General features: G+C 38.7%; 1 protein-coding gene across 19 annotated transcripts in view; it reads right to left on the bottom strand.

Annotated features, from left to right (window-relative positions):
• Positions 1 to 12,835, bottom strand: part of PHLDB2 (pleckstrin homology like domain family B member 2) — a 130,749-nt gene that overhangs the window by 2,015 nt on the left and 115,899 nt on the right. For all 19 annotated transcript variants that reach the window (XM_081234071.1, XM_081234072.1, XM_081234073.1 and 16 more), the window contains 3 exons: positions 6,380 to 6,470; positions 4,988 to 5,134; positions 2,946 to 3,165 (listed from right to left, as the gene is read on the bottom strand). In XM_081234071.1, coding sequence (XP_081090197.1) covers positions 2,946 to 3,165; positions 4,988 to 5,134; positions 6,380 to 6,470 — 458 coding nt within the window. The remainder of the gene's footprint in view (positions 1 to 2,945; positions 3,166 to 4,987; positions 5,135 to 6,379; positions 6,471 to 12,835) is intronic.

Genomic DNA, 12,835 nt, shown 5'->3' with positions numbered 1-12,835 from the left:
CGATCCCGGAGGGTCCCACATGCCGCGGAGCGGCTGGGCCCGCGAGCCATGGCCGCGGAGCCTGTGTGTCCGGAGCCTGTGCTCCGCAGCGGGAGAGGCCACAGCAGTGAGAGGCCCGCGTACAGCAAAACAACAACAACAACAAAAACAACAACAACAACAACAACAAAAAAAATATTTATCTAGCATTTAAATTATCTAAGATTAATTAAGGTAACCTAGGTTAGTACATTAGCCGCACTCTATCCTGAAAAAAGAAAAAAAAAAGAAGGTTGGAATTAGCAACCCTAAACAAAAGAGACTAAGTGACTTTACTCAAGGCTCTTCACAAATTAGCAGTCAAAAGGTAACCCAGAATACTGACTGTCAGGTTAGCACACAAAGTGTAAACACCATTGACATCAAGATAAATTATTTCCCCACATTCTCCAAGACAGTAGTTGTAATGAAAATATTAATATGCAGCTCTGTTGCAATGAAATTTTTAACAAGTGTGTTTTTTGATTTCTAATTTAAAATAATACTCTACTTATGTTTCTTTCCTATCAAAGTTCTTGTCTAGTATACTTGATATTTTATCCTGTTCTCAACGGAGTTTCATGTCAATAATTTAATGTCCTTTCAGGGCAGCGTTTTCCAAACTGCTTCCAAAGATTTCGTCAGATTTGCCATAAAAACCAAACAGAGCATAAAACAAAACAAAAACAAACAACCAAACCACCGACCAAACAGCATCACTCTGTGGTGACTAATAACACCAATATGTTCTTGAGACATCTTGTAATTTAAACTCTGCAGGGATGATAACACATGCAAGCACATTAAAGAATCTCAAAATTATGGATGAGGATACAGAGAAAGGGACTGTATCATACCCTGTTGGTGGAAATGCAAATGAGAAAGTCTCTTTTGGAAGTCAATTTGGTAAAACATACACAATGAAAATGCCAGAATTCTTACTCAGCAATTCTGCTTCTAAAACTGTATCGTATAAGACCTACTCATGCATGTGCATGTGTATTTGGGTTCGTTAGAGCACAAGCTGCAAAACATGTGCTGGAGCTTTAATAGGGAACTGATTTAATTCTAGACCAGCCGTACTCTGCAATCTACACAGCCACTGAAAAGAGTGAGGTAAATCTGCAAGTGCTCAAAGAGAAAAATATCGAAATACTGTTACGTGAAGAAAGGTATGAACAGAGTGAATAATTTGGTCCTAACTGTATTAAAGAAGAAAGAATACCTATATAGACTGAAACATACATGAAAAGGAATGGAGAAAGTCTGAAAGGATATTTCAGGCTTAACAGTGTTAGAAAAGGTAGAACTTTTGTGATGGGAAGAGACTTACTTTCATTATATAGACTTAGTTCCTAGGGAAACTCTGTTTTAATTAATACCATGTTTGGTGAGTTTCCACCAGTTTCTGTGAAAGAGAAGGTCAATGTGTCTCTCAAACATTTGGTGGAAAAGGTCCTGCAATAATGAATTCATGGGAAAACAATAATACTTTGTTTTCTGGAAACAGAGGTAAAATAAAATCTGGAGATAAAAGTAAACCTTGTCAGTGTTTCAAAGCAGGCAGAAAACCGGGGAAGAAAACTTTTGTTTGTAGGGCACTTCAGATATGAGAAAGAATCTGAAAAATACAAGCATAAGAATGAAATACAAATCCCAGAGAAAAGGAGCAGCAAAGAGTGAAGCTGTTTTGTCTGAGTTATTTTAAAATTTTATTTTTGGAAAATTCTGGCTGAGGTTGTCTTTGGAGACTAGCACATAGCAAAGTTTTGTTTATGCATTTTGCAGACACTAAATTGGCATTTCTTATTACATAGGCATCTTTTCTATTGTATTAACTAAAGAGACTGTCTCTGGATTCTTATAAAACCCAAGGTCAGAAAGCCCAAGAGAGGCAACCTGTGAGGGTTAGTAGACCATTTACTTCAGGCCACTCGCCCCTGTAGCAACTGGAACCCCACCCAAAGAGCCCCTAACTGAAAGGCATGCACCCCCTGCCCTTTCCTCACCCCGATTCTGGGGCTCCATTGCCAATGTTTCCTTTCTTCCACATGCAGAATTCTTGGTTGCTCACACCCCTCTTCATAAACATATCCTGACCTCACACTACAGATTACGTGACTGGACTGTTATTTTTTATTACCTTGAGACACTTTGTAACAATTCCCAACAATGCTCATAAATGCTGATACAGTCATCCCAAGGCAGTGTCTCGTCATAACCTCTAGTCTGATTCTACTCTTACTCAGCAGTTGAAAAGAGAACAGAGCTATTCTTATGCTGCTACTGGACATATTTCATATGTGATCTACGTGGAAATAAGGGGCTTCATAATAAGTAAACCGGATACACAAATACTCCTGTATTTATAGAAGATTCAGTAGGGTGTGGTTCTCATAATCCATCATTTAAAGAATCCAAAAATATTCCAGTCACTTAATAAATACTTACTTATTCACTAGTTCACTGAGGAGATTTACTCTCTGAGCTGAAATTGTCATTCTAGTATATAAACTACAGTTGAATGACTGTCAGTTAAGCTGCCTAATAGTGTGTGACTTTAGAGCATATGACCATAGAGAAATAAATAGAAACCCTTTTTTTTTCTGATTTCATGGTTTAGAAGATAATATTTTGGTCTAAAAAATAAATTCCATTTAATATTTATTTGGGCTTGAGCTTATTTCAGAGCTAGAATAGACTAACTCACACTTTTTAAATAACATAATTTTTATTATTTCTAGAGGAAATTCGTATCAGGTGGACCGTATAATCTGAATAGAAAATAATATACATCTATCAAGCTAATATTGCCATTAATTCTATCACTTACCACTCTAAATATTTATTCTGAATTTTATTGCCTTTATTCTTTAACAGAGAATTCCTGATTTGAATATATCACTCAGATTGTTTTTATCACCCACCTGCATAGTAAGAGAAGGTGCGCTTGTTCCGATCAAAAACAAACCAACGTTTTTTCCAAGTTTTAATTTTTCCACCCATTTTGATGAGGAATCCTCTGCAGGTCTTCTCGGTGATTGACACATGATAACAGGTATCAATATTGTGGCCAGCAGTCTCCACGTGGCTGCGCAAATCAAAGTCTTCCTTCCGGATAGGCAGATAACGGGTCAGAGGTCGAGCCTGGAAAAGCACAAACCCATCTCATCTATAGCTAATTATTTGTTTTGTTTTAGGTCACAGATATTTAGAAATGAAAGTGAACTGAAAAGCCTAAGTGTTAAAAGGTCCATGTGATTATGAGAACTTAAGCTAAACATTGTCATTTGGAATCTAAAAAGTGAATGGCATTTTAAGAAGGATGCTATGGTATGGGGGGAGAAATGTGGATAAACTCAGGCCAACAGATTCTATTCCTTGAAATGGCCAGATGAGAAAATGGAAACGTGTCATTTACCTTAGCTTTAACAGAGGTACTTAGCACTTAAAAACACAGGGAAATAAGGCATGAAGTTATCTGGGCTGCTCCTTACAGATGAGGCCTCCTCCTCTGTAACGTATCCAGGAGTTCTCCCTGCCACAACTCAACAATAGTTCTCCTTAAATAACTGCAGACATGACATAATTGACTGAACATTATTTAGTAAGTCCAGCCCCCCAAGGATGTATGTCCATGTCGGCTTGAATACACCCTGTGATAGAAATTGAAGGCAGAGATGTATGTTTTGAAAAGTGAAGCTAAAATAAGGTAAGAAGTGGAATCAAAGCTGTACCCAATGAACTATCCAGGACGAGACACTGAAGGGATGTACATAAATGTCTTTTATTTTACTATGGCTGGAGTAGGGGTTCATCAAATCTAGGAAGCACATATTGCCACGGGTAGTATTTCTAAAATAGTCTTTTATTTTATCCTGTTAAATTACCCCACCCCTTTGCCCTGGGGGAAAATAACCTAATCATACACTTGGAAGCAAAAGTAATAATTGGGATTAAAATAGAATTGTGCCTTTTGGTTTGGGCTTCAGATATCAAACAGGCATGGACGACCTTTACACTAAATCAAAATGTGACAGAGGTTTGGCATAATGAGATAAAATGAACAAGTTTTACTTTGTATTTTGCCTTTGATTCTGTGGTACTTTGACGTTAGACAGATGCCACAGATTTACTGAGCCCTCAAAGCACATGAAGTCTTAAGGCGAGTCTCCAACTGCTGTACTTCAGACTGCCAGCAACTGTGAGGAATAAGGGAATTGGTACCTTTTACCATTAAGTCTAGTAAGCTTTGGTAAAACTGATTTGAACTTTAAATTACATGGCACTTAAAATTTTATTTTAGTTTCTCAGAAAACATACATTATGTAAGCAGTTCTCGTGACAAGAACAGAGACTCAGACTCTACTGACTGAGATAGGAAGTCCAACAAAGTGGATGGTTTTCCTGAGTTTTGCTTGAGTTCAGGAGTCCTGTGCACATGTGTGAGGACTGATGCAGCAAAGGGGAAACGTGTGACAACACAGTGGTTAGGAAAAAAAACCCAAAACATGAACACCACCACCAAAAAACGGGGCTGGTAAAAGTATCCTGTTCTGGAGTGTTTGCTTCCAAGAGATGTCTTAATAGAATCTCTTCTCTTTCTCAGCTTAGTTTGGGTGTTGTATTTGTTTTCAGTAATGAATCCAGCTGTATTTTCAAAGCTGCTCAAGAAGACATTCTCCTTTTAAATATACTCCAAAAAAAAATGGGTAGAAGAAAAAGTGCCTCTCCAATCAAAATGTGCCACGTATAACTAAAGAAAAATGTCATTTTGTTAGTAGTTCCCAGTGGGTTTTGGAATAAACACACATTTTTTTGGCTCATTAATGCACATCTTTCTCTCAGCCATTACATGTCAAGGGCTAATAGGCAGCACAACCAAAGGCATCCTCATAGCATGACCGTCTTCTGAAAAACGACCACCAGGGGGCAACCTACTCCAATTCATCCAGATTGACCAACCGACCTGTGCCCTTTGTTTCTCCCTTATTTTTACTTCCTTTTCAATTAACTTCTGCCTCTGGCTGGTTTCTTCCTGCAGTCGTTTTTCCAGGAGTTCTCGGCGTCGTTTTTCTTCTTCCAGAGCTCGTTTCTTGGCTTCCATTTCCCGTTCCTAAATATCATTATGCAGAAAAAATTTTCAGACATACTGGTTAGACTTGAATGATTCCAATATGAAAACAAATAATTCTCACTAGACAATTCCTGATTTTATAGCCCAGTATATATCTAAGACTAAAACACCCGTAATCACCATTCACAGAACTTTCAAAAGCATCCTGTGCAGAAATGCAACCACTACATTTAATTAAAAATGAAATATTAAGTGAAACACAGCTCGTGACTCAGTCATTTCATACTAATGACTCCATATATTAAAAACTCTCCTTTTTTTTTTTTTTTTTGCGGTACACGGGCCTCTGACTGTTGTGGCCTCTCCCGTTGCGGAGCACAGGCTCCGGACGCACAGGCCCAGCGGCCATCGCTCACGGGCCCAGCCACTCCGCGGCATGTGGGATCCTCCCGGACCGGGGCACGAACCCGCGTCCCCTGCATCGGCAGGCGGACTCTCAACCACTGCACCACCAGGGAAGCCCAAAAACTCTCCATTTTTAATATAAAAAAGGCTCACTAAGTGTGACCCAACACCAGTCACAACTTTCGGCCTTTCTTTCATGGCCGTAGGTCCTTCCAATTCCTGTTGTTGCTCTGTGGCTTCCTGGCCGACGGTCACAGAGGAAGTGCCCAGGGAAGTTAGAAGAGGAAAGGAGGTGCCCTTTCAGGCAGGATGCAAAGGTATTTGGGGAATTCCTAAGGAAGTTCAGATTCTGGCTTGAAATACACTCACAATAACATGGGAGTTTTAATATTACAATAGTGTCTTTACCACGAACTGGCAAGGCAGGGAGAATGCATAAAGACCTGCCATTCCTCCTGTTCCCCGGCAGGCAAACAAAGGCGCCGTTGAAGGGAAAATGTAATACAAAGCATTCACTTCAGTTTATGTCCACACAATATACATTTTACATTATGAAAAATGGTAGTGCAGTAAAGAGCCATAGAGAACAGCTCTCTAACACCCTCACTTTTCAGAAAAGAAAATGGGGCCAGTGGGAATTCCCTGGCACTCCAGTGGTTAGGACTCTGTGCTTTCACTGCTGAGGACCTGGGGTTCAATCCTTGGTCAGGGAACTAAGATCCCACAAGCCATGTGGCATGGCCAAAAAAAAGAGAAAATGAGGCCAAGAAAGGTGGAGTGACTACTCCAAGATCATGCTGCTTATTAAGGCCTGAAAACAGTTTCCCACTGTCAAGTGCAGGGCATGTTGAACTACTACATGAAAGATATTAGGCCTACCCTGGATTCAAGAAGCCTTGTCTTCTCTGCATGAGCCTGCTTCAAAAGTCTCTCCATTTCTTCTATTCGGGCAATATTTGAAGTGCTGGCACTGAAGAAAACACAAAAGCCTTTCAAGAATACTGCTTCTTACTGATGTCTCTTCAAACACACACACACACACATGACAAGATCCAATACAATTTAAAGGATGTTACTTATAAGAATCACTGGTCTGAAGAGGCAAGTCAATTCAACTCTGAAAACTGTAGGTGAAACTTAACTTACCTCAGTTTTAAGAGATAAAACATAGGCAAGAAAAATAATACCAAATAAAGTGCTTTACTCATAAATAAACCAAAACCAACTCCTATAAAGTGTGTTCTCAAAATGTTTCCTCCAAAGTCTAAAAATTTTGGCTTGTGGGAAGTCTTCCCATTAGTTTAATTATTCAGGGATGCCAGACCAACAACACTGTCACCAAAGTTCTATGTAGATGACCCCTAAGTTTGGAAGTCACTTTATTTGGTTTGGGATCATGTATCATCAGCTACTTTTTTGTTTGTTTGGTTTTTTTTGCGGTACGCGGGCCTCTTACTGTTGTGGCCTCTCCCGTTGTGGAGCACAGGCTCCGGACGCGCAGGCTCAGCGGTCATGGCTCACGGGCCTAGCTGCTCCGTGGCATGTGGGATCTTCCCGGACCGGGGCACGAACCCATGTCCCCTGCATTGGCAGGCGGACTCTCAACCACTGTGCCACCAGGGAAGACCACCAGCTACTTTTTTGTTATGCCTTTTTGCTTGTGGACATTTTATTTCTTAAATGGTGATTTAAGATGGCCAATTAAAAAAATGACTTCTCTTACAGGTGCAATAGGAGGGTAGTGGCCAGTTTTGCCAATAAAGCCCACCCACCATATGAATGAGGAAACTGCATTAAGGGATTCAAGAGCTTCAAAAGTAATGCATCTTGAGAAAGACATCACACAAACACGTGAAGGAAAAAACCAAAGTGGGTGAAAGCTGCAAGACCAGATGGGATAACTAACAGAGAAGTAGAAGAACTTAGAAATGTTTAACATTAAACAAAATATATTATTTTTCCCTTGTTTACATTTTATTTGACTATTCTGGAAAAAAAGGACCATGACCTAAGTCAAAACTTATTTATTTTGATGTTCCAGCCATGGAGAACCAATGTTATTTCATTTAAGTTAGTCACTTAAATGTATCTTCTTTCTAGACTCTCTTGGCTATAGAGAGGCTTTTGTGCCTGTACCCTCCATAGCATAAAGCCTGGCACACAGTAGGGGTTCATGTTTGCTACATACATTCATATAAAAATAAGATAATCATTAGTATAGTCTCCCTAAATCATATTCTTGATCAACTCAAATCTAGGATGTTTGAGGGCTAAGAGTTCTTTTGAAGAGAAACATGACCACAGTAATGTAGGACATATGGTTTATCTTAAAATCAGTACTATGCACACATGTTTATAGCAGCTTTATTCATAAATGCCAACACTTGGAAGCAACTAAGATATCCTTTAGCAGGTAAATGAATAAATAAACCATACTACATCCAGGCTATGGAATATTATTCAGTACTAAAAAGAAATGAGCTATCAAGCCATGGAAAGACACGGAGAAACTATACATGCCTATTACTAAGTGAAAGAAGCCAATCTGAAAAGCTAAATACATTATTACTCCAACTATATGACATTCTGGAAAAGACAAAACTATGGAGGCAGTAAAAAAGATTATATTTTATATACTTTGAAAGCTACTTTGGTTATTTTATTAAAAAATAATTTTTATCCATGGACACCTACTTGTTCTCTATAGCTACACTTTTGCTATTGATTTAATATTTCCTTGACATGTAAACCACTTTTATTCAGCAAAAGTTTTGCTGCTCTATGATACTGTGTTGCCACTACCTGATACTTTTGGGGGGTTCAGAACTGCACCTGCAGTGAAAAGCAAAAGCAATTGCAATAGAAATTTAGGGTGAAGACTTGTCAATACAATGGCATGGAACAAATGAAATGCCATTTGGCTAGCACCTGTCATGCCAAGGGAGAGCCTGAAGTCACTGAAGATACACTTTGTAATGCATTACCTGTAGCACAAGACACTCATCATTGGTTTCTCCAGCCCACCTAAATTACAAGAGGAGCAATGCTTCCTCCCATTGCTCCAAATTCTGACCTTCTTCAGAAGGCAGGCACATTTCTGATCTCATATGTAATTACTGTATGATACTGAATAATACTGAATCACTTGGTCATTAATGATATAAAGATGACTAGTTTTGCCTCCTTTCTCTACTTAGCCATATTCTATTTTATCAACTGAAGATTACTTTTTTTATGTGACCAACTTTGGTAAAAACCCATATTCATAAAGAAAAATGAAACTTCAGTCAAGGGTAAAGGAATCTAAATAGCAGATTTAGTTTTCAGTGCTGAATAATACCTTTCAGCAAAATTTGAATTTGCTTTTTAGAATATTCACTTTAGGGGCAAAGGCAAAAACAGGAAAAGGAAGAAAAAAAGGCAAACAAGAACACTGTCATACAACAAACAAATAAATAAGCAAAACGCAAAACAAAATTCTCCATAAAGACAAAAAACTTTTCCAAGACTGCCTTCAGCATACGAATATTGCCACTAAATGAAGAGCCAGTGTCCCAGAATATTTATTTTCAATTCATCTTCTCAAGCATTTTTTCAGGTTAAGCAAATTATTACTCCTTATAAAATGTCTAATCTTTCTCTATTCAAAAAGATTAGACTATCTGGTCTCTTTGACAGCTGTCTGCCCTCCTCTGAAATCCTCTGGTTTTCAGGATCTCTTCTGAAAGAATTCCCTAGAATAAAATGTAAACACTGGGTGTTGACTATCTAGGGTAGAAAGCAGAATACAAACCTTTGCCTGAAACAAAGGGATTAGAAGTATCTGAAATTCTGGTTGATGTAACTCTTAAAACCAAGCTCAGCCTTGGATGCCCTCAACCCCATACCCAGTCTTGTCCCCACTCCACACACACACTGCTGCTGGGTAATAGCTATAATGAGAGATCAATTTCCTTAACATTTTCTCAAAGCATGAACACAAGGTCAGGGCTTATTAGCAATAGTAATAAGAACATATAATTTTAGGTGGTATTCAGAACACTACGCTCTATGAGCTCATTCAATAATTTTAGCAGAAAACAGACTTTATGCAGAATTGACCATCAGCTGCTGTTTTCTAAGACCCAAGACCTGTTTTCCTAGCTTTATATTTGTGTACAGTGTAAGTAATGATGTTGAAAAAGCAAAAACACTGTCTGACTCAAAGAACTTTCTGCTGGACACGAAAATGATGTCTCAACAAAAAGTGTAAGGCAAAGTTACCCACAACTCTGAGTAATTCGATAATTCGACCAATGGCTTTTTGTGACATAATAAACCACAAGACTAAGTTTATGTTGCTAGAAGTTCAGCATGGGATTACCTCTTTAAAATGTGTATAATTTCAGGATATTTTAATACATAATTTTTTAAAACTCTAAAAAGAGAAACATTTTTAGTTCTTTATTTCTTTTTCTACCTTTCTTCAAAAAGTTCCCATTTAGGATGTGTTGTCATACTATACATGCCAAACATTAGTTCCCTATTACCATTTTCCTGATGTCTATCACATTATTTTCCTTCATAAAAATAGGTACAAGCTTATCTTAGGGCAGCATGAATTTTTTTTAGGTAGATGGCGGCACAGAAGAGAAATGCTTGTTTGTTTGTTTTTTCTCTCTCTGTCCCTTTTATTTATACTAGACCTTCTGTAGGCATCTTCTACTTTGGCTTCAATTTTTTGACATTCAGAGAATCTGACAGCATATTTAAATAAATAGTATTAGTAATTTCTGACCATGGTGATTGGTTAGTTATCTATGACTGCTAGCAGCACTGGGTCAATTCCCTGTGAAGTAACTATGGAAAATGATCATGGCCACATGTAGCTATCTTCCAGGAATGATCACTCTGCAATAATGCTATCCTCTTCATATGGCACATTTAGTGGAGTCAATTCTCATTTTCCACCTTTGGAAGCCATTTAAAGAAAAAGTAAGTAGGTAAGCAAATTAAATTAAGATTTTGGTGGCCACTGTGCTTAAGTCTCTGGACCTAAACTTTTAATGCTTGGTAAATCTAGCTGAAGTGGCTCCCTTTTAGGTAATTTCCTGTACTCACTGCTGCACTGCTGCTGTTACCACCTTTAAATATGAGAGATGGCGTTTGAGGAGTGATCATCTGGAGGGATGCATATTTACTTTCAGGTTTTGGTGGGGATGAAGAGGCAGGGAGCAGAAAATGGAGCAGAAAAAGCCACCAAGATAGGAAAACTATAATATAGAGTGTATTTATTTATTAAAGATGGCTCAGAAATAGACCAAAAAAATGGTCAAGCTATCAGGAGTTCACCACAGGAATATTGCTTTAAAATGTTCACAATTATTTGGAAAAGTAGTCTGATGTTTTCAAAATAACAACTTGCAAAAGTGCAGAGTGCCTAAGAAACCCCTCTGAGATCCCTATACTGGGAAATGAAACAACTGCACCATCAACTTTTATTCCTCCCATCATCATTATACAATAGTTGCCGAGTTGCTGACTTTTGTTTGTGTCCTGTTATTCAAAAGTAACACACTTAATTGGTCGGTTTACTGGCATTTATGAATAAGTACTCAAAGTTCTAGGCTTTCTGTCCTGAGAACATCAGCTCCCGGCACCCCTGCATGACTCTCTGACATCCTCCTGGGAGCAGCGGGTATTACAAGAGCTCCTTCAGAGCAAGAGATGGATGGTTTGATGCCCAGTTGTTCCACACACTCAAGTGTCTTTCATTTTGTAAAAAGTGAGATATCGTATCTTCTAATATTGAATGAAGTGAAATACTAACCCTTCTGACATTAAAAAATAATGGCAGCGGGGCTTCCCTGGTGGCGCAGTGGTTGAGAGTCTGCCTGCCGATGCAGGGGACACGGGTTCGTGCCCCGGTCCGGGAAGATCCCACATGCCGCGGAGCGGCTGGGCCCGTGAGCCATGGCCGCTGAGCCTGCGCGTCCAGAGCCTGCGCTCCGCAAAGGGAAGAGGCCACAACAGTGAGAGGCCCGTGTGCCGCAGGGAAAAAAATAATAATAATAAAATAAAATAATGACAGCAAAAAATTATCTTTATTCTTTATTATTACATAATTCCCTACCTAAATTTAAATTAAATTAAATTTTCCCTTGTAACACTATAATTCTCACGGTTGCTTTAGTGTTTTTCCCAAGGGACTCCTTTCCTTCTCTGACAGGATATATCCAGTAATATCAATATTCCAAACATTATGATGCCAGAATTAAAATACACTATATTCTATTTACCACAAACTGTAGCATCTATCCTTTTCTTCTTTTCTTCCACTCCCCAAATTTCCTGGCTATAATATCTGGTTAGATTGAGGTCTCTCATATTCTTTTCATTTATGAGACACTAACCCAAAGCTAAGTATACCTTGCTGATATTACTTTCCCTCCGTCTCTGTCGCTCCTTTTTTGGGGGGCGGGGGTGAGGAGCAAATGATTCAAACCTTTGTAAAGAAAGAAATTCTATATACACGATGGTAATTTTCCACCAAAATATTTTAAAATCCATCATCCTCTTGCATTCAGGAAACAATCCTCCATTTAGCAGATTAGCAAATCAGGACCGAGAGAGTTCTGTGATCTGCTTCCAGTAGCACAATCAGTTGTCAGGTCAAGCCCCAAAAGCTCCTGTTCCAGCCTGTGACTTCATTGCAATAGAGGAAAGTTTTTTTGATGGCCATTATTCAACTAGACATTTTCACTTGAGACACACAATTGCTCAGTGAACATTGATTAAATATTGGATGCTGTGGGGGTTGAACTCATAATGGTTCTCACCCAATTGAAATAGATCAAACAAAGAAAAAAATCAAATATCCCGAGGTATTTATTCAGCCGACACTTACTGAATGCCTACTATGTGCCCAGATCTCTGCTGAATGTGGAAACCAAAGGATAATTAGACATCCTCCTTGACACTGAGGAATGTACCAATTAATTATTGAAGAAAAAAACTGTATGCTGCAATGTGATCAGTGATGTAACAGGAAAAAGTATCAAGTTCCGTGGAAACATGAAAGAAAAATGCCCTTAAAGGAGAAATTCTCAAGAGTTTCCAACTTAAGTTTGAGCTTAAAGGATGAGGAGACTTTCTCCAGGTTAAAATAGGAGGGGCTGGGGGAAGGTAAAGACATTTTGCAATGCCAGACACTCTCAATGCTCAGTAAGTACAGGTTGAGCGAATAAACAAATGAGAGGATGAATTGACTCTAGATAGTGGTGTGCTGGTAAACTAGCTCTCTGGAGAAAAACAAAACCCCTGATATGCAGCAAATGTCTATTTATGTGGAGTAAA

The sequence above is a fragment of the Mesoplodon bidens genome, assembly GCF_964165515.1.
Source record: "Mesoplodon bidens genome assembly, chromosome: 5".
NCBI lineage: Eukaryota > Metazoa > Chordata > Mammalia > Artiodactyla > Ziphiidae > Mesoplodon > Mesoplodon bidens.
Note: the sequence above shows the minus strand (reverse complement) of the source record. Positions and strands in the feature narration are given on the sequence as shown.